This window comes from Xenopus tropicalis, chromosome 3 (assembly GCF_000004195.4).
Source record: "Xenopus tropicalis strain Nigerian chromosome 3, UCB_Xtro_10.0, whole genome shotgun sequence".
NCBI lineage: Eukaryota > Metazoa > Chordata > Amphibia > Anura > Pipidae > Xenopus > Xenopus tropicalis.
In genome coordinates this window covers 67,332,737-67,353,291 of record NC_030679.2, presented here as the reverse complement: position 1 = coordinate 67,353,291, position 20,555 = coordinate 67,332,737, and the positions used below count along the sequence as shown (strand labels likewise).

General features: G+C 35.7%; 1 protein-coding gene across 13 annotated transcripts in view; it reads right to left on the bottom strand.

Moving 5' to 3' along the window:
- Positions 1-20,555, bottom strand: part of foxp2 (forkhead box P2) — a 151,595-nt gene that overhangs the window by 16,544 nt on the left and 114,496 nt on the right. For 11 of the 13 annotated variants that reach the window (XM_031897526.1, XM_031897521.1, XM_031897524.1 and 8 more), the window contains 4 exon segments: positions 20,291-20,412; positions 17,121-17,190; positions 15,966-16,129; positions 171-260 (listed from right to left, as the gene is read on the bottom strand). In XM_031897526.1, coding sequence (XP_031753386.1) covers positions 171-260; positions 15,966-16,129; positions 17,121-17,190; positions 20,291-20,412 — 446 coding nt within the window. 13 annotated transcript variants of the gene reach the window in all.

Genomic DNA, 20,555 nt, shown 5'->3' with positions numbered 1-20,555 from the left:
ATTGACTGCTAGATTGATTTCATCAAGTACAAGTACAAATAACTAGGATTTCTTTAGCATACATACAAAATCCATATTTATTAATATGAAAAATATCTGATTTGTTTTAATGTGCTGTCATTATCATTACCCTTGTACCCCATAATTACATTAAATCATAATCAGCTCACCGTTGTAGGCACTGGAGCAATCTCAAAGTGGAATGACAGGGGACTGGAATGATCCTTTTGTCAAGAGGAGTGACAAGGAACTTGAATGATCTGAAAGTGCAACAACAGGGGACTGGAACAATGCGAAAGGAAAAGATACAGTAATAGCAAAGACCCACACTTAAAAGTATGGCTATTATAACCTAAGAGGCAGATGGTAAAGTTTGAAATGATTAAAAGACTCACAAACAAATCAATGATTTTTTTATAACGTAAAATATATATTTGTCACAAAACACCAAACATTAGAGAACCTGCTTCCATACATTTTCCTATAAATAATATTTAGAATAAACATGTGATGTAGTTGAAATACTTACAGATAATAAAGTAGGGTTAAAGCAATGGAGGATGTAACACATAATGGTATGATAAAACTTGTATTACAGAAATCTGTGTAACTTCTTTCATTTCCATTATATTCTATAAGTACAGGGTAATATTTCCATAGCACCCCTTGGCTTGTAACTTGTAGGTAGAAGTGGACCATGAATTAAAATTTGATCAGAAACATAACATAAACAATATTCTTGCAGAGGGATTGTATGTACTGTATAATCTGGAAATGGGGGAAATACAGGAATTCCAAGGGTCCTATTTAAAGGGGAGCTATACCCAAATACCGTCATTACGTTTACAAATCAAACCATTACCGTATATACTCGAGTATAAGCCGATCCGAGTATAAGCCGAGGTACCTAATTTTACCTAAGAAAACTGGAAAAACTTATTGACTCGAGTATAAGCCTAGGGTGGGAAATGCAGCCGCTACTGCTAAGTTTCAATAATCAAATTATTTTATAAAAGGACACTCACAAGTGCTTACATGACTACCATATTAATAAACACAAGGTATGGGCTGGAAAATGAGGCGCATCCAACATAAGATAACCATATGCAAGGCTGTACAGGTTAATATCTCATTTAATTTTACCTACATATTGAAATTGTGATGTGTAAATTTGTTATTTAATTCTTGTATAGTTCTGTATACTTTTTGGGGTGAGTGATGTAGAATCACAAGTTTAAGAAAGATAAAATCATGTGTACTAGGAAACAGTAAATATTTCTGACTCTTATCTAATCCAGTCTCTTCTGCAAACCACTCTCTGGTTGCTAAGGTAAACAAGGCTCTAGCAACCAAGACAGTTCAGTATAAATCATTGATTTATTCAAAATGTGTGCTACAATTCTATTTTGCATCTCATATTCCCTGTTGAAGTCTGAGCAGATTTATAGAGCCATGGAAGGAATGTGGGGTTGTGAGAGCACAAAAGGTGGTGGAGTTCCAGCAATTGGATCCTCTTAACACTTACAATGTGTAGAAAATTAGTTGGTCAGCAAAACTACAGCTTATATTGTAACTGATAATAATAAAGTGAATTGCAGTGAGATTCTTACCAACTCAGGGTATTAGCAGTGTCCTGCTCTAAATAGAATTCTTGCACATCTGCACTAACTTTCCCTTTTGCAAACAATTTCGGAGCACAGCATTTCATTCTCATTAAAGAAACAGTAACGCTAAAAAATAAAAATGTTTTAAAATAATTAAAATATAATGTACTGCTGCCCTGCACTGCTAAAAGTTGTGTGTTTGCTTCAAAAAGACTACTGTAGTTAATAGAAATAGCTGTTGTGTAGCCATGGGGGCAGCCATTTAAATTGAAAAAAGGAGAAAAGGCACAGGTTACATAAGCAGATAACAGATAAGTAGCATAGATTCCCATTGTATTCTACACAGTTTATCTGTTATCTTCTTAGTAACCTGTGCCTTTTCTCCTTTTTTCAATTTAAATGGCTGCCCCCATGGCTACACAGCAGGGTATTTATATAAACTGTAGTAGTGTTTATGAAGCAAACACACAACTTTTACCAGGGCAGGGCAATAGTACATAATATATTAATTATTTTTATACACTTTCATTTTTTGGTGTTACTGTTCCTTTAACTAGAAACATTACATTACAAAATATATTTGCTCTGGCCCCAGCGTGCCATCACTCGCACCCCTCCTCCCCCTGGTCGTTCGTTCTGCGCAAAATACAAATAGCAATATCACCTCGCATTCTTGGTCACCAGACGTATCCTTCTCCAACCGGCGCATCCCTTTGTCGCGCGCAACCCCCCTGTGCACAGCCCCAGCACGCACACACGTCGCATACGCGTAAGACCTGCTGTATGTGATCTGAAACGTATATACCGTATATAGTCGGCTCCCCAAACGGCACATCCCTTTGTCGCGCCATGCTCAACACCACCCCCATGCGCTGCCCCAGCACGCAGACGTGCTGTGCCGGTTGGAGAAGGGATGCGCCGGGGGTCCAAGGATGCGAGGTGATATTGCTTGTATTTGCGCAGAATGGACGGCCAGGGGGAGGAGGGGTGTAAGCGATGGCATGGGGGCAAAACATACGTCCACGCGCGGGGGGGCGGAGTGCGAGCCATGGCACGCCCGTAAACTACCATATATACGCGTGTATAAGCCGAGGGTGCCTTTTTCAGAACATTATTGGTGCTGAAAAACTCGGCTTATACTCGAGTATATACGGTAAAACTATTTTTTAAAAATTAAGTTAATTGAAAATATGTACATGGGAAAGTTGCTTACAACACTTCCTTTCATTTTCAAGAAGTTCCATTTTTTCTCTGTAATAAGATTGTACCAGGTAGTTGAATGATAACTATTGACTGTAGATGAAGTTTATAGTTTTGTAACTGATTAATCAAATGTACAGAATCTCTGCTTTTTGTACAGATGAAACAAAAGTGGCAGAAAATGTTACCCAACCACCACCTTTCTAGCCAAAAGATATTATACTGATTGCTGGTTAAACGTAAGTGTACCTCAAGAGTAGATTAATGAAATACAGACCTCAGGGATAAGACTCCTGGTAACTGAATAGCCCTTGGACACTTTCTCACTATCCTCTTGTATGTTGCAGACCAAAGGTTCTCAAACTGTGGGACTTGTTTCGTAGGGAGTTAGGTACCCAGTTAGGATGAAATTTGGGGTGAATATTTGTTTGCTGTAGTTGATTATCCTTGAACTATAGCACACTATCACAACAATAGTATTTGTAACGTTATTATGAGCTTATGGGGCCCAATGGGAACTGATGTTGCATATTATCATTAAACAAATAATCTTAAATGGCTCCAAAGTATTACCAGAAAACCAAGTCATTGCGCAAGGGTTTATTTATTTGTTTGACAAGGTTATAATCTACCTTTGTTGCATATTAATATGTCAAATAACATAAGCAGTGCTAATAAGGTTTTGTTGTATAAAACAACAAATTGATAAATAGCTCATGTAAATACACAGTTTAAATTCAGATTTGTAAATATCATCCTTAGAATCATTTTTGATATAAATCCTCTGTTTTTCTTTTTAGGAATTGTATTTTTAATAATTGCGTACAAATTTTCACTTGTTAACTGCTTGTAATGCTACATATCATTTAGCACCTACAGGAAGATCAGATCCTAGTGGAGGTATGTTAATAGACTGCAACAAGAAACATAATCACAAAATGACTGAAACCATTTTTTTACTTTTAGATGTGGGTGCTTTTATTGCTTCTATTATTTGTATTGAATTTGAAAGGTGTACAGCCAGCACGGGGCCTGTTACCTGCTGACGAGTACTTTCTTTGAATACTGGAACCTGTGGCAGGACTTTGAATTTTCAATTGCTTCTATTGCACAGCAATAAATAAATGTATATATATATATATATATATATATATATATATATATATATATATATATATATGAAAGTAAAGAAAAAAAAATAAAATGTCATCTTTTTTTTCTTTTGTCAAAGGGTTTTGCACACTGATCACTCTCTTAAGATCATGCATCCACGAAATTTAACTGAGATAATGGTTTGTGAAATGTTTGTTACTGCTAAGTTCAAAACCCAGGGTATATGATGGATTACAATTTCCTTTAGCTGTAGATCTTTTGTTCTCATGCAGGACAAAGAAAATGACAACTTTTAAAGTTAAAAAAAAATCCCAGCATAATGCAGTATAAGATAACTACTTTCTCCACTGAGGCATGACTTAAAATGAAATTCTGAAAAATCAGTTGTCAATGCACAAAGTATGAGGAAACTGCTAGGGAACATATTATTCCCACAATTGCAGATCATAACACCATCTGATTGCTTTCATATAACAAGATGGGAGGGATATCCTTATCAGTGGTAAAGAGCGATTTATAGCAATCACAGATTCTACATTGGAATGCATTTTAAGATACAACTGGCTTATCTGAACCTAAATGCATCATCTGTTTCTGGACAGGATAATAGACAGAGAATGAAAGTTAGACAATATAAATAATTTACTGCAAAATAATGGAAGAAGATCAAGGTAAAAAGACTATTAAGAAGTAAAGAACACAAAAAGTGTTATGGTTTCACAAGCTAAAATTGATGTAAAGGAAAAGACTGACTCATTTCAAGATACTCGTATATTGCGATGAAAAGAGTAGATGATTAAAAAAAATTGTAATGTTATTATGTGAGCTTTTTTATTATTGTTTTTGAAGTTCATTTTGCTGTTGGAATAAAAAAAATGTCATTATGTTTAAATTAATTAACAGACAATGAAGAGAATCAGAAGAATATACTGAGATGAAGTCACTGCCCATTCATTACTATTAACCTTCAGTGAAGTGGTATATTTAACCTTTTTTCACTGACAAACACAGATGATAAGGGCAATGACTCTCAGATTTTTTTACTTTGCCCTTTGAAAATATTTATGACTTTTGTACAATAGAGAACTAGAGCACCCAGTGAAAGCCTTGTGGCTTGCTGTCATCTAACTTAGAAAAAGAGGACTGGACATATCATACAAATTATAACACCTTACACACATAAACACCCCAGTGATCCAATATAAAATGCTTTGATCATGGCACATGGGGTTATTTATTTTGTTCATTGGACTTTTAGCAGCCCAAGAACACAGGACCACAGCACATCAATCGATTCTTGCATTGTCACATTGTTTAGAGGTAAAATATATTTTATATTCCATCTGTGTTAAGACATTTAGATGTACATACAGTTAATACAGCTTTTTTGTTACTTGCACATTCACCCTGATAAGATTATATTACTGATGCAGTCCCTAAAAAATCAGTTTAATTTGCTGTTTTTTTAATGCCAGTACCAATTTTACTCCCTATAAGGGGGCAGGAGTTTGCTGAAGTCATAGCAATGCCAGTTAAGACTGAATTTTGTATTTATGCGTTTTTATTTTACGCTTTGTGCGGGAAGTTTAGAGATGGTAATTTAAACGTGAATTTCTCCAGCATTTTTTTGCTTTTTAATTTAAAGGATAGCTGTAGTGGCTCCTTTAGGAATGTTCTTACTGATGAACTGCTGCATGAGAAACTTAATATACTGTAATAATTATCAATGTGAGAACAACGCTGCTTTCAGAATGTTAATATAAAATAGTTATATGTCTATTTTCCTCGAGCACATTGTCTACCTGAAGGTCATGAAAAATACATTACATTTTATATTACAATATAAATTCTATCCTTTTATTACAAAATACATGTACTTTCTTAATAAAAGTTGGTTGTGTTTTTCTTTGCCTTGATTTTTGGAATCTTATGTTAGAGTATAAATGGAAGAAAGCAAGTATAAAAGTGTTGTTATTGTTCTCATTGCTCTGAATGTCTTTTTTGTGATGTTCCTAATAGCTCTAACACTACCTTTCTTCTGCTTAATTATGTATTGTCAATCTATTTTATTCTAATCTATTCGTCAGTTCTTGTTTAAACTCATAAGTTTAGTTGCATTAGAGCACTGTCTGGGTTTCTGTGTTCTTTTGATCTCAATTTAAAGAGGGCATCACACACTATGGTTGATTTACAAATCATACTGCTTGTGCCCCCTGCAAAGACAACTAATTTTTATGAGATAACAGAGCATTTTAAAAAGATCCCTTGGGGCTGCTCTGGGCTGTCCACATAGACAATAGTGTAAAATCAGAACATGGAAGGCAAAAACCAAACTTTTACTACTTAAGTAAAGGAAACTTAACTACTTTGTCACCCACATATTTTTTTGCAGCAAAAGTGCCCAATTTGATGCAACTGCACCTATTTTTTTTGCGGCAGATTTTCGCGGACATTTCATGAAACAATTCGCCAATGGCAAAATGCAGAAATTCGCTGCAAATGCATGCCTGGCGAAAAACTTTGCTCATCACTAGTGAGGTTGTGTGCAGAGGATCATTTCTTTCTTTCTTTGTAAACTGTGATCAACCCTTGTTTTTCTCCAGCATAAAAATATTTGTAGAGTAGTATTTCTTCTTAATATAAATTCAGATTGCCAGTAAACTGCACACCATAAAATACAGATAATAACTGGGTGCCAGTGCTAAAAAATCATAGGTATACAGAGATAGAGTGACAGCACACACAGGGATTTTCACGCAGGAGTAACACAGTTTAAAGAAATAAATCTGAGGTTTTATTTAGTCCAACATTTCAGTTCCTAAATGTTTTAGTTCAGTTCTTCTTAATAAAATGTACTCTTCAATTTAAGCATTTCTGTGCACTTTTACATGTGAACTAATGGTTCTCGAAAATTTGTGAACAATTTTTCTATATTTTTATATGACCTAAAACATCATCTGATTTTCAAACAAGTCCTAAAATGAAACAAAAATTATTATGTTGTATTTATTGAAAAAAAAATGATCCAATAACATATCTGTGTATGTAAAAAGTAAGGAAATCCTTAGGATTATTATACATTTTGGAGGTGAAATCAGAGTCTGGTGTATTCAGTAAATAGGATGACAATCAGGCAAAGCCTGATCACACATACAACACATTAGTGGATGAGGACCTCAGAAAGAGTTGTTGATGCCCATAAAGCTGGAAAAGGTTACAAGGATATCTCTAAAGAGTTTGGACTCCACCAATCAACAGTCAGGCAGATTATGTACAAATGAAGGAAATTCTAAACCAATGTTACCCTACCCAGAAGTGGTCAACCATCAAAGATAACTCCAACTGCAAGGTGTCTAATAGTCAAAGAAGTTACAAAGGAACCCAGGATAACTTCTAAGCAAATGAAGGCCTGTCTCACATTGGTGAATGTTGATGTTCACCATTAGGAGAACACTGAACAGCAATGGTGTGGATGGCAGGGTAGCAAAGAGAAAGTCACTGCTCTCCCCCCAAAATATTGCTGACCATCTACAGTTTGCTAAAGATCATGTGGACAAACCAGAAGGATACTTGAAAAATGTTTTGTGAATGGATCAAAATAGAATTTTTGGCTTTAATATGGAGCGTTACATTTGGAAAAAAACACTGCATTCCAGTATGAAAACCTTATCCCATCTGTGAAAACATGGTGGTGGGAGTGTTCTGGTTTGGGCCTGTTTTGCTAAATCTAAAATTGAATGGCTTGCCATCATTGATGGAACAATGAACACTGAACAATACCAGGGAATGTCAAGGAAAATGTCAAGGCATCTGTCTGTAAACTAAATCTCAAGAGGCAGTGGGTCATGCAGCAAGATAACGATCCTAAACACTAATGTCGTTCTACCAAAAATGGTAAACAAGAATAAAGTAGATGTTCTGGAATGGCCAAGTCAAACCTTAATCCATTTGAAATGTTATGGAAAGACCTAAAGCGAGCCGTTCATGTGAAGAAACCTACCAACATCCAAGAGCTGAAGATGTTCTGTATGGAGAATAGGGTTGATGTGCAGAATTGATCAACATTTTCCACAAATGTTTAGTTGCAGTTATTGCTATGGGTCAAACCAAATACTGAAAGCACAATTCACTTACTTTTGCCACACATAGAATTGTTATTGGATTATTTTTTTCACTGAATACATGACCAAATATAATCATTTTTGTTTAATTTGTTTCACTAGGTTTTCTACATCTACTTTTAGGACTCGTGTGAAAATCAGAAGATGTTTTAGGTCACATTCATTTAAAAATATAGAAAATTTTAAAGGGTTCACAAACTTTCAAGCACCACTGTATTTGCAAGTATGTAGGTATGTGGTATGATGTGGTTAATATTGTTCAGCTGGTGTTAAGCAAATTTTTTCCCTTTTCTGTCAGTAAAGAACTACATTAGCTAACGTTGTGAAAAATATTTGTTACACACCAATGCTGGGACACAGCAGTGGGCAAGCCACATGGAAGGGAGCAGCAAACGAAAATAGGAAAAATGATTGGCAACCAATAAGAATAATATTGGGTTTATGGGGAGGACGTATCCAGAGGTGAAGTGTAACATAGAAATAGAGTGGTAGAGGAAGAAAATTGCTTTTCATGCACTATGTAACAGAGCAATAAATACAGTGTTCATGTTCCCTCCTTTTTTGCTGTCTTATGTCACAATTTCAACTCTGATTAACCCTTAAACAGTAATGTCTAAAAGAAAGTTGTAGTTTGGCCATAAATGACATCATTTCCCTTTTATTGCACAAGACTAGGAAAAGCCAATATTATGATATTAAAGGGTGAAATGTAAACATACACGATTGGGCTTGCTATTTTTCTAGAAACTCATAGCAACCAATGAATGGGCAGCATTTAGTGGTCAGCTGCTTTATAACACATGGAATTTGTTGCTATGGGTTACTAGATTTAGGCAAGCTTTAGACTTTTTATTACATCACAGCAGTATTTGCTATAAACATATTACCCTCAGCATACACTGAAAGCAGTGTGAAAAGTCTTTATTTTAAATGAAGCATTACAGCTATAACCAGTAAAAGAACAAGCAGTTTTTACATATTTGTACTGTTTTATCACTGCAAATTAAAAAGCTCCCCAGCCAATTTGCTTATTTTTTCCTGTAATTTGTGGTGTTGATTTTGTGTCGGCTGCATATCTTGTAAAACAAGTACTGCATGCATAACATATTTGCAAATGTATTTTCTCATTACAAGATGGTTCATGTTGTGAAAGAATGTTTTCGGTGCATGTGTTGTAACTCTTGTTTGCTCTTTAAACTTTTATTGTCTTGGTAAACCATACATAAAGCAAGCATTAACATACCCAGGAGAGCTCTTAGAAGTAAAAAGCCAATGTAGGATGCCTCAAGCTACCCAGTGCATGGTTCACAGCAAAAAGCATCGGGAAACAGGAACTTTGGTGGGTTTGCTCACTTTTCTTATTTCAGAGTGAAGACAATCTCAAGAGCTTTTTATTCATGTTCTGTCAGTGCCATGTTTTATTACTTCTTTTGTAGTATTTAATACCTCTACAGACATACTAAAAAGACAAAGCTTTAATTTTAGGAACTGCATAGACAGAGAATAGGATAAAATGCCCAATGAACCCATATTGCCTTTTGGAAAATATTACATAGATGAATTATGGGAATTGCCTCATGTTTAGATAATAGGCTAAATCTGTTTGATGTGTCTATGTATTTTTAATGTCTAGCCATTTAAAATAATGTTATGTACATATTATGCTTAAAAACCAATGGGAGTTTTATGAAACAAATAAATTCTCTACAGTTGTTTAAGACAAAAAGAAAGAAAAAAAAAAGGCTGTAGGTACAGTATTATCATTCTGATCCCAATGCCTTTACTGTCTAAATACAAAGAAACATCCTGTTAATACCCTGCCAAACACTATGATTGGATCCAGTACCTAATAAATGTTGTTCGTATTTAAGTGATTTTATATGTTTGCTGTGTATTAGTAATAATTTCTACAGCCAAATTTTTACCACTTTAGCCTGACCTGCAACATAATGAAAATTTATAACAATATATATTTTTCTCTGCTTGACATTTTGCCAACTTATGCAAACTCTCATGGCCTATGTATTGTGCTGGAAGCAGTGGTCAGGAGTGATTATGCCCAGAAACTGAATGACACATATGGAAACCCGAGGAGAAATGTTACAGCTTCTCCTTATTATGATGAAGCCTTAAAACAATATCTCCAAGGTCCACATTTTACAATTTAGTAAACAGGAAAGTACCACATTTGACATCACTGATTAAGGCCAGGCATTTCTAATGCTTCATACACATTTCTGAAATCCACAATGCATGAATTTTTAATAATTCCACTCTTAGAGTCCCATTAAAAAGATGGTAGGGGAAAGATTTTAGAGTAATTAATGATATAGTTAGCTGCTAAATATTAATAGGAATCGTAGTTCTGCATAAAATATAACATATAAACCTTGCCAATACAGACACACCAGTAATTAAAGTTGAATATGTAATTATACTGATTTATAAGACAGGAAAAAAGTTACAGTTTTCTAGGCTCTAAGTAAACCGTGGGTAATAGTTAAAGTTGTATTTTACGGTTTTAATAAAAGGGCAATGCACTTAATTTAGTGCAAGTTCAGAGCCGGTTTGAAGATCATAATCAGCCAGATAATGACTATGTACATTCCTGGGCTCTTTTATGGATATTGGCTCAATAAGGAGGATTTTCTGCTTTTGAATCCCTAGCAGTTATAGCAGCAGGACTGTAATGAATAGAATGTCTGCACATGTGTTTTAATTACAAAATCCAAGTTTATAATTTGCAAGATTCAATAAATTGTATTTTCAATTGGTAGCAAACAATATTTTTTGTTGAAATAACTTCAATAATATAAGTATAAAGTACACTACAGCAGATACAGTCAAACTCTGGCTTTCTGACTGTTTCTTAACTCCATTCCCCTGTATGTTCAGTGTATTGAGACATGTTGTAGCTCAGTGAAAGATAGAGATCCATTAGTTGGAATTACCTGATTTATAGCTCCTTTTCTCATTGTTAAATGAGGTTATAACTTAGATGTCTAACGATGAGCATGCAGTGCAATTTTGGGTTTAAGTCCGTAGGGATATTAATGAGGTGGAAAAAGTGCAGAGATGGGCAACTAAACATGTAAAGGGAATGTGACAATTAAACAATGAGGAGAGTATCTATGTTGGATTTGTATCTCTGTAGAAGAGGCACTTACAAGGGGACAAGGTAACCCTTTACACATATGCTAGACAATATTATATACAGATTGCAGACACCCTGAGCTCCTGGAAAAGTTTTTTTTTTGTATATGCAAAATATCCAGAGCTACTGTACAGAAGTGTGTGTTTGTGTATGCATTTATGTTTGTATGTATATATTATTTACAGAGAGAGAGAGAGAGTTTTTTTTTCTTAATGTGGGTCAGTTATACTGGGGAATGCACTGGAGGTTTGATCATGATGGAAGTTTTTCTTTCATTAACCCAAATCTAACGTAATTTTCCTTGGTCTAAAGGGGTTTTTCAGAATTGCAACATATGTGAGTAATTGTTGTAATCTATTGACACTATTGTATGTGGTGCCACCTTAAATTGCAATAATAGTTAACAAGGAATGGCAAAACACAAGTCTTGAGATGAGTTGGCATTTACTAAACTCAAACCTCAGTTTTAGATTACTCAACTAATGTCATTTACATGGCTTCTGGAATAATGATACAGATTGTTTTCTGGAAATAATTCTGAGAAGTGTTGCTGGGTTCAAATGCAAGTTTTTCATTTGGCACAAATTTTTAGGGAACTTTCTTAAACATTTATTTACCAACGTATTTTTACACACTCATTAACATTGTGGAGGTAACTTGAAAAGTTAGCGCAATGCCTATTTTTTTCACAAGTGGTTTTTTGCGCATGTTTTTCCTTAAATGCTTTTTTTGCTTTGCTGTGCCTGGCTTTAATTTTTTTTGCAAATCACAGTGAAATGTGAATTTGCACACAAAAATTCACAAATGAAATTGCAATTTGCATGAGCATACCCTTTGTGCGTGTCATATGCGCAAAGATAGCGCTGAAATTTGAAATTTCGCAAAAAAAAGTTGTGGCGTAACGCGGACACAGAGGGGATGATTTACTAACCCACGAATCCGACCCGAATTGGAAAAGTTCCGACTTGAAAACGAACATTTTGCGACTTTTTCGTATGTTTTGCGATTTTTTCGGATTCTGTACGAATTTTTCGTAACCAATACGATTTTTGCGTAAAAACGCGAGTTTTTCGTATCCATTACGAAAGTTGCGTAAAAAGTTGCGCATTTTTCGTAGCGTTAAAACTTACGCGAAAAGTTGCGCATTTTTCGCGTAAGTTTTAACGCTACGAAAAATGCGCAACTTTTTACGCAACTTTCGTAATGGATAGGAAAACTCGCGTTTTTATGCAAAAATCGTATTGGTAACAAAAAATTCGTAAAGAATCCGAAAAAATCGCAAAACATACGAAAAAATCGCAAAATACCGATCATTACGAAAAAAACGCAATCGGACTCCATTCGACCCGTTCGTGGGTAAGTAAATCAGCCCCAGAGTATTTGCATAAATCACAATTTGCAAATATGCCATATTTAAAATGATTTAAGGACATTCGCACTGCAAATAAAATTTTTGCAATTATGTTTGCACATTAAATGCACCAGTCTTTTCCAGCTTTGTAAATATAAACACGGGCAGGGCAAATATGTTCACTGTGTGAATAAATCTGCGCTGTGCAAATTTTATAAAAGACCCTCAGTGAACAAACTAAACAAACATTAAACAAAGGAAATTAAAAAATATGAAAGAAAACTTGATTCCATACTAGAAGATTGTTCACAGCACAAATATTACCACTGCCACTTTTATCCTTTTAAAGTTATAAGTAACTGTAGCCATGATAACTGGTTTCTTTTACAGGGCCTGTGTACATGATCCTGGCAACTTAGTAAGCTCAAGGAAAATGTTAAGCAGTCTGTTCACTCATGGAATGATCGATTTGCTCACCTTATCTTTACAATATATTACAATAATACAATTCCCAAGAGTAGGGTTTGTGAAAGAAACAATAAAAAACAGGGAAATGCTACCAACTTGCCATAGAGGAAATTACAAATATGGCAGACGTAATAGATATGCTAGGTTAGGCACACTCTTGCTGCCATACACGGTGATAGCAAATTATTGTATGCGCCAATTTTCTGGGAGGGCCCGGTGAAGAGCAGCAAACCCTACCTGTCCCCCTTCCCACCACCTGCACATGTCCCCCTGCCCACTTGCATATAAGTCCTCACTCTTCTAGAGGTAGCAGACCCTGCGGTCTGGGACCCCATGTCCCCTAGGCCCCTCCCTGGGCTGAGGGGTCTACTTCCCCTATTATAACGTCACTATTTAGGAACTCTGACTACCAGCCTGGACTCAGTGCTAATTCTAAAGTTTCTCTAGCTAGCTGCACCTATGGAAACAAGTGCAAGCAACTCTTGCTGTCATTGATGCCGCACACATTGGCACAGTGACTCCATCCTCACTCTGGTATTGTCAACTGCAACGCACATACATTGCATCAAATGTTCGATGAATTTGGAGAAAAATGACTGCATTGTGAGTAAAAATCACACATTTTCTGCAATCGATAGACTGGACCACGAATGGGTAATTTCATAAATCTGCCCCATATTCATTGTATGTGATACAATGTAAGGAGGAAGGAATTACACCTTTACAGCTTTAATGCTCATACACAGAGAATTGAATGTACAGCATGTACTACTTCTAGAAAACATATCTTACTCCATATAATGTTTACCACTAGTAAGGGTGGAGGTCTCCTATTATACATTTGCTACATTTCAATTCAATATTTCAATTTTTAATTAATAGGAGGTCAGTGCTGCCCATTATATAACAATTTGTTGCTAATGTCTCATAAGCCTCCCTTTCCTCTTTTTTTCCCTCCATGGATACTCCTGTGCTTCTAATTGATGGCATCTGTCATATATACAATCCCTCTTTTAACAGAGCTTTTGGCCTTTTTCTTTAAACCTGTTCTTTTCATTTCCATACATTTATAAAAAAATAGCACTGATAAAAGAATCAGCTTTCAGACCTTTACAAACAACTTCACACTCTCTGTTTTCACGGCTACCCCATTTGGTGCTATAACAGCTTCTGAATTCCTTCTGCCACATCGCTTGTCCCCTTCTACTAGATCCATTTGAAACATCACTTCACTGTTCTGGATGCTTTGACCATTGCTAAACTCTTCTATCCACTGTAAACCAAGCATTCTTACTTTCTTACTTACACAGTTACTATAAAAAAACACAACTGTCAAGTTCAAACTTTCTGCACAATCATCTGTATATTTTCGGCATTTCGCAACTAAAACTAGGTACTGGCATTTCAACTTCTCAGAGGACCAAACAGCCCCCAACCAGCCTAATAATTAATAACTGTCTATGGCATCTTACAGCAGCCCCTCTAGCATTTGTCAGAACCCACAAATTGCCAGTCTGGGCCTGATGGGACATATATCATTTGTGGTTTATAGTTTCATTTACTCACCCTCTCAGCCCATATACTATTAATTTATGTTGATGAAAACCTTCATTTCCTATAACATGGTCACAAACACCTCTTCTCTCAATAAAGCCATGCCTTATAAACCATTTTTCATACTCTTGTCTTATCTCATTTGGAATGCTGTAACTTCTTGGCATACCTAGTTCACATATTTTATTGTTATATGATTATATATATATATTTTCAATCTGCTTATAATATTTTCTGAATGCAGAATGCACAACTTTGTAGCTGATTCTGGGACTGTGAAATATTGTAAAATGGAGAAAATGCATCATACAAGTGCATGTGGCCACATTTGGGTTTCTATACTATTTTTTATGCATTTGCATTTAAATCTGCAAATGCAGAAACATGATTCATGTCTGCAGAGCTAATTTTTTTTCATGTGTCATAACTCTTGCACTTGAAAACTTCACAACTGCAAACCCTACGCATCTCTTTTCATAAGTACATATACATATTAGCCTCTAGAGGCACACAGTAGAAGTTCTATTGCTGTGAAGAGGCCATATATTCCTGCACTTGTTGGTGCTGAAGTATTGTGGCAACTGCACAGAGATGAGTAAAATGAGCTGCACTGTGGTAAAGTTATCAGGGGTCAGAAATAATATACTTGTGCCACACATTGTTATGTACAATCTGGCGTATTTATACATTGATTCCAGAGGTCAGGAAAGCCCAGAGAAAAATTCCCCTGCAGTCCCTTAAAACATTCTGTATAAAAAAATGTATATTGCCTTTACTAATTTTTACCACCTACCTCCCCTTTCATTACATTTCTTCATGCACTGGATTTACTTAAATGGGTAATGCCAGGTCTAAGGTTAAATAATGGTGTAAATTATGGTGTAGAAGGAAAAACAGACACATTTACAAAGATATTGTGTTCTCTTAAATGCATCATTTCAGGGATCTTGATACATAAAATCATACATAATGAGAAATACAGTTTTATATGTATTTATTTAACAGATTTTTACGCTATTTTTTCAGCTTAAATAATTTTACACTAACTGAAAAAATAGGCCCCTTAACTTTGTTAATGTTATATGAAGCATTTATGAATAAATTGCTAGTACTGGCATGTAACAATGAGGAATTAAATTGAAAACTGCAGAGGTTTGTAAACAAAAAAGTAGGAATAACCAAAGAAGCAAAGTTTACAAGATTTGGCTATACTATGGCTATACTATCTGTAGGACCATGGTATCTTGGGTTACCCTAAAGGAAGTGCTACACTATGGGCCAGCCAGTTATATACTGAGTAAATACACTGGTTTTAGCCTTAACTGTTTTTTTGGAAATCACCATTTTATATCTGTATTTACTAGTTGTGGGGACTCAAAAAAAAACAAAAAAAAACTTACATGTGTGGCTGTGGTGAGCAGCCAGGACTGCTGTTTCCATTGCTGTCAATGTGATCCAGTGAACCGTTGAGGTCTTCGTGCACTGCTTGCAGTAAGCCAGGGGATGCATTGTTTAACAAGCCCGTGTTGCTTAGCAAGGGTAAACTACTTTCTGCCAATGCAGCCTGAAACAAAATACAATGAGGTAAAGTTTTTTGTGTTACTTGTAGCATTTTGACTTTGGCAACTAATGCAGTACTTATAACTATGACCCAAATTTGACAAACATGCTCATATATTACCTGTTGTCAGTGTTTCAGTCTATGTTATACACTATAGAAATATCTATTATGCTCATTTTGAAATACACGGGTGAATAAAAGGTGGCTTAAATACAAAAGACGGTGCTCTTTTGAGTGAAAATGCAATTATCTTTTAAATTTATAACATTTGTTTTAAGCAAAAAAAAAAAGTTTTTTTTTTTCCGTCTGCTCTGTCCCTAGGCAAATGGTTAGAATAGGAAAAGTAGCCTAGGCTAACATATTGTTGTTTGAATTGCTGTGAGTCCTTGAAAATAACAGCAAATAAAAAGACATTATAAATTCTATTAAACAAATGTGGAAGAAGAGGGGATTTTGATGTTGTTAATTACCTTCTTGCAACAACTGTATGTTGCTACGCTGCACGCTGGTTTAGCATTCTGTAGTCTTATTGTTTAATGACATGCTGCAAACACTAAACATACTCAGAGAACAAGATACCACACTCTTATACGAAGCCTTAGCATGTCATTTCTTCTCTACTTATATTGATGATTTATGAAATAGTTTTGTGCAGTGCTCAGGTTTCAGAGCATCTGGAAACCTACCAATAATTTAAATATGTATGGTGTACAGACGATTTATTTGTTGGTGAACTGGTTAATTCACACTTAACCATATTCGCACAGGCTTCAAGCTATTCATTTGAAGAAAACATGAGTGTTCCTAAATTTGCCACAGGGTGTCCTTCTTGCCACTTCACATCAAAAGCAATAAGCTATGGAGCCGGTGCATCTGGCTTTTCTAAGCAATCTAACTTATCTTATTGATATAACTGTTAAAGTAGAAAAAGAGGCATGCAATAAACCACTGTTTCTTTGTAAACAAAGCAGGTATGAAAAGCTCACAGTCTTACCTGTAGACTTGCATTAAGAGCTGCACCATAACCTAAGCTGGTTGGTATGTTTTTTACCAATGTTGGACTCCTGAAAGAAAGATGTGGAAATTAAAATAAATTCAAGAGGGGCTCATTGCACAGCTGGTTAGCGCTCTAATTTTTATCTCCAGAGAGCAGCATTCAGAATGACTTGATCTCAGACTAAATTATTCCAGCATGCTCACATGACTTCATTTCCAGTAAAAATAGGACTAAGTGTAATTCTAAATAATATATTTGTAAATGCAATTATTGTAAATGCAATAAAATATTGCAATTAATTGATTTGTTATGACATGATGGTAATATTTATAAAAAAAAGCCTATGTTTAAGGCACAAAATTTGCAGGTGCTGGATGAGCATTTATTGGAGCATATGCAGAATATCAACAAGTATGTGGTATTTTTTAATGTATATGCAAGAGTAATAGAATTCTCCAGCATGACATATGCTGCTATTGCTGAAGGGCTATATTGCCAGCCAATTTCATACTATGTTTACTCACCAATATGAATTAATTTGTTACAATATAGCCTGTTCAATCTTAAAATATTTGTATTTTTCCCCACAGGTGACAAATTCTCCCAGCTTTATAAAAGAAACCACCATGCAGATCTGGCTGTATGGTAGTTCCTCTTCCTAGTCCATTCTGCCACATTTACTTCCCTGCCTTTTGCAAATGATTAAGCATTCATCCGGGGGAGATGAGAAGGGTAGGAATTGCATATACTGAGTCTTCCCACTGCAAAATCTTCAGGCTGGCCCAATACACACAGTTCTAACCCTCCCCCCGGCCACCCATTTTCAATGGGCGATGAAGAATATGTGGCAGAAGATGCTGGGGGGGAGGTTCTTTAAAGGTATGACACCAGTGGTAGGCAGATGAGGCACGTGTCTAGAGCACAACAAAGGGGGTTCTAGACACATACCTCTTCTGTCTTTCCTTAGTTGAGATTTATGTAAACTGAAGCTGGAAGGTGATGCATTGTGGGATGGATGTGATGTCCACCCGTTCTTCGTTGTGGCAGAATGCATCCATCATGCATTGCAACCCTCCTGCATCCCTCCCCCTTAGGTCCCTTGGGTGCCACTTTTACTGAGCCCTGTACTGGTGCTATGGGGACAAAGACATTCACAGGATGCAAACATTGTATTGCATTTTTCCTTAACTTAAAATGGTAGATCAAAATTTACAAACTTAATTCCCAAGCATAGTGTTCTTTCAAATAAAAACATCTTAAATCATTACATTTGCCTCTTGCCTTCATAGAGAAAGATTCTGTTACAGGATACTTGGGGCATATTCGTAGAACTGGGGTAGAACCTGATAGAAATTCTATGGTCTGCATTTTGTAGCACTACTTTGGGGCCTGTTATCCAGAATGCTTGGGACCTGGGGTTTTCTGGATAAAGGGACTTTCTTTCATTTGGATCTTAATACCTTAAGTGTACTAAAAATAATTGAAACATTGAACCTAGTAGGATTGGTTTGCCTCCAATAAGGATTAATTATACTGTATCTTATTTGGGATCTAACTAGGGATGCACCAAATACACTATTTTTGGACTCGGCTGAACCCCAAATCCATCGTATAGGATTCAGGCGAAAGCCAAATTCTAATTTACATATGTAAATTAGGATACAGAATGGTTAAAGAGCGGCATGCACACAGTGCGTGGCTGCAAGATGTCACCTGATATTAAGGATTCGGAATTCGGTTCGGCCAGGAGTGTGGATTCAGCCGAATCCGAATCGTGCTGAAAAAGGCCGAATCCTGAACTGAATCCTTGCTTATATTTGCTTCTGGATAACAGGTTTCTGTATAGTGGATCCCATACATGTATAACTGTAAAACTGACAAAGTCACAATGTTTTATAATGATGGCTTAGCTGTATGTAGAAAACCTGTTTAAAAACACAATTTTACATGCATGTGTTTCATTCTTATTAATTTCAACAGTTTTTGCATGAAGTAAAATAACTGTGCTATAATTTAGTCAAATGCAGTTTATAAGAAGGCACCCCAGAGCTTTAACATAGGGAATTCATGCATAAAGGGAAACTCAGTGTTGCTTACAAATTTCACCTGCTCTAAGCAGCTGATTCCAGTATGAGTCAGCAATTGGCAATACCACAGTGACAAACAGCATGGTTAAGTTGTTTTTAGTAGGGCAGCAACAGTTCCCTTCTCTATACAATAACTGCTTTGGGTTATTTATCTTGATATAAGGACTTGTACATTATATTCTTTCCAAGTGTAGATGTTTTGGTTGTTGCAGATTTTCATTTTGCAATCCATGCATCAATAAAAATAATCTCTCTGTGTTTAAGTTTACCTTAACAATAGAGTCAATAGTTTTTTTCTACCTATTGCCCATGTATATTTCAATAAGATGTACAGGCCAATACAAAGTAGGAAACACACTAAAACTGGCAAAGGCTTTATAATGTAAAACGCAACCACTAAACAATAAAAGAGAGAACCAGGTTTTGTGTGTACGTGCCAAAGGCCATCATAACAAAGCTTAATTCATATAGAATAATGTTTTTCTTAAATTAGCTTTTTGTTATATGTTGGCGCACTGTTTCTTTTTCCTGAGAAATGAGGGTCAAACTGCTTGTTGATTTTGTTGATTGTAGCGATGAAGGAAACAATGAATATGTAAAGATAAGGGATATGGGGATATATAAAGCTGCCACTAAGGCTGGTCCTACCACACCTACAGTGCACAGGCTCTGTTCAGTGGAACAAGACATGTATTTTTTCTATTGTGTTCTTCTATCAAATGTTACATCATGTTGAGATATATAATGACCATTATAGTTTTCTTCTTCAGCTCTTTTTAACTCACAACTCTCTAAAGAATGAGTGCCTGAACACTATTCAGCCATACAGCTACTAGCTTTATATTCATTACTGCTAATATATCGTAATGTGACAGTATCACAGGGCACAGCCTAAATTTCAGCCATGTATATATGTTGGATTTAACAAGTGTATCATATATTGAAAGTGTGAGATCTAGCAAGAGCTAACAAGCTATTTAGGAAAACTAAATCCCAACAAAGGGTGTGAAATTTACATACTGTATGTACATGCTGTTCTAACCTTATTTATTATAATTTAGGAATACCATGCTAACTTACCCTGTAATCTTTTGTGACCTTCTTTTCTGGTATTCTGCTTCATCTACCGTCCACACAGCCCCTTTAACATTTTCCACTCGAACAAAACATTTGTGTAGGCTAAGGTTGTGACGGACTGCATTCTAAATAAGATACACAGTAGAAAAAAAATGGGTTCAATCAATCTGTTCATAAGGGATACTTTGTAATTTGGCTGACATGAATTTAAAATATACTAGTGTTACCTTATAGCATGTACAGAACATAAAAAAGACTTACTTGAACC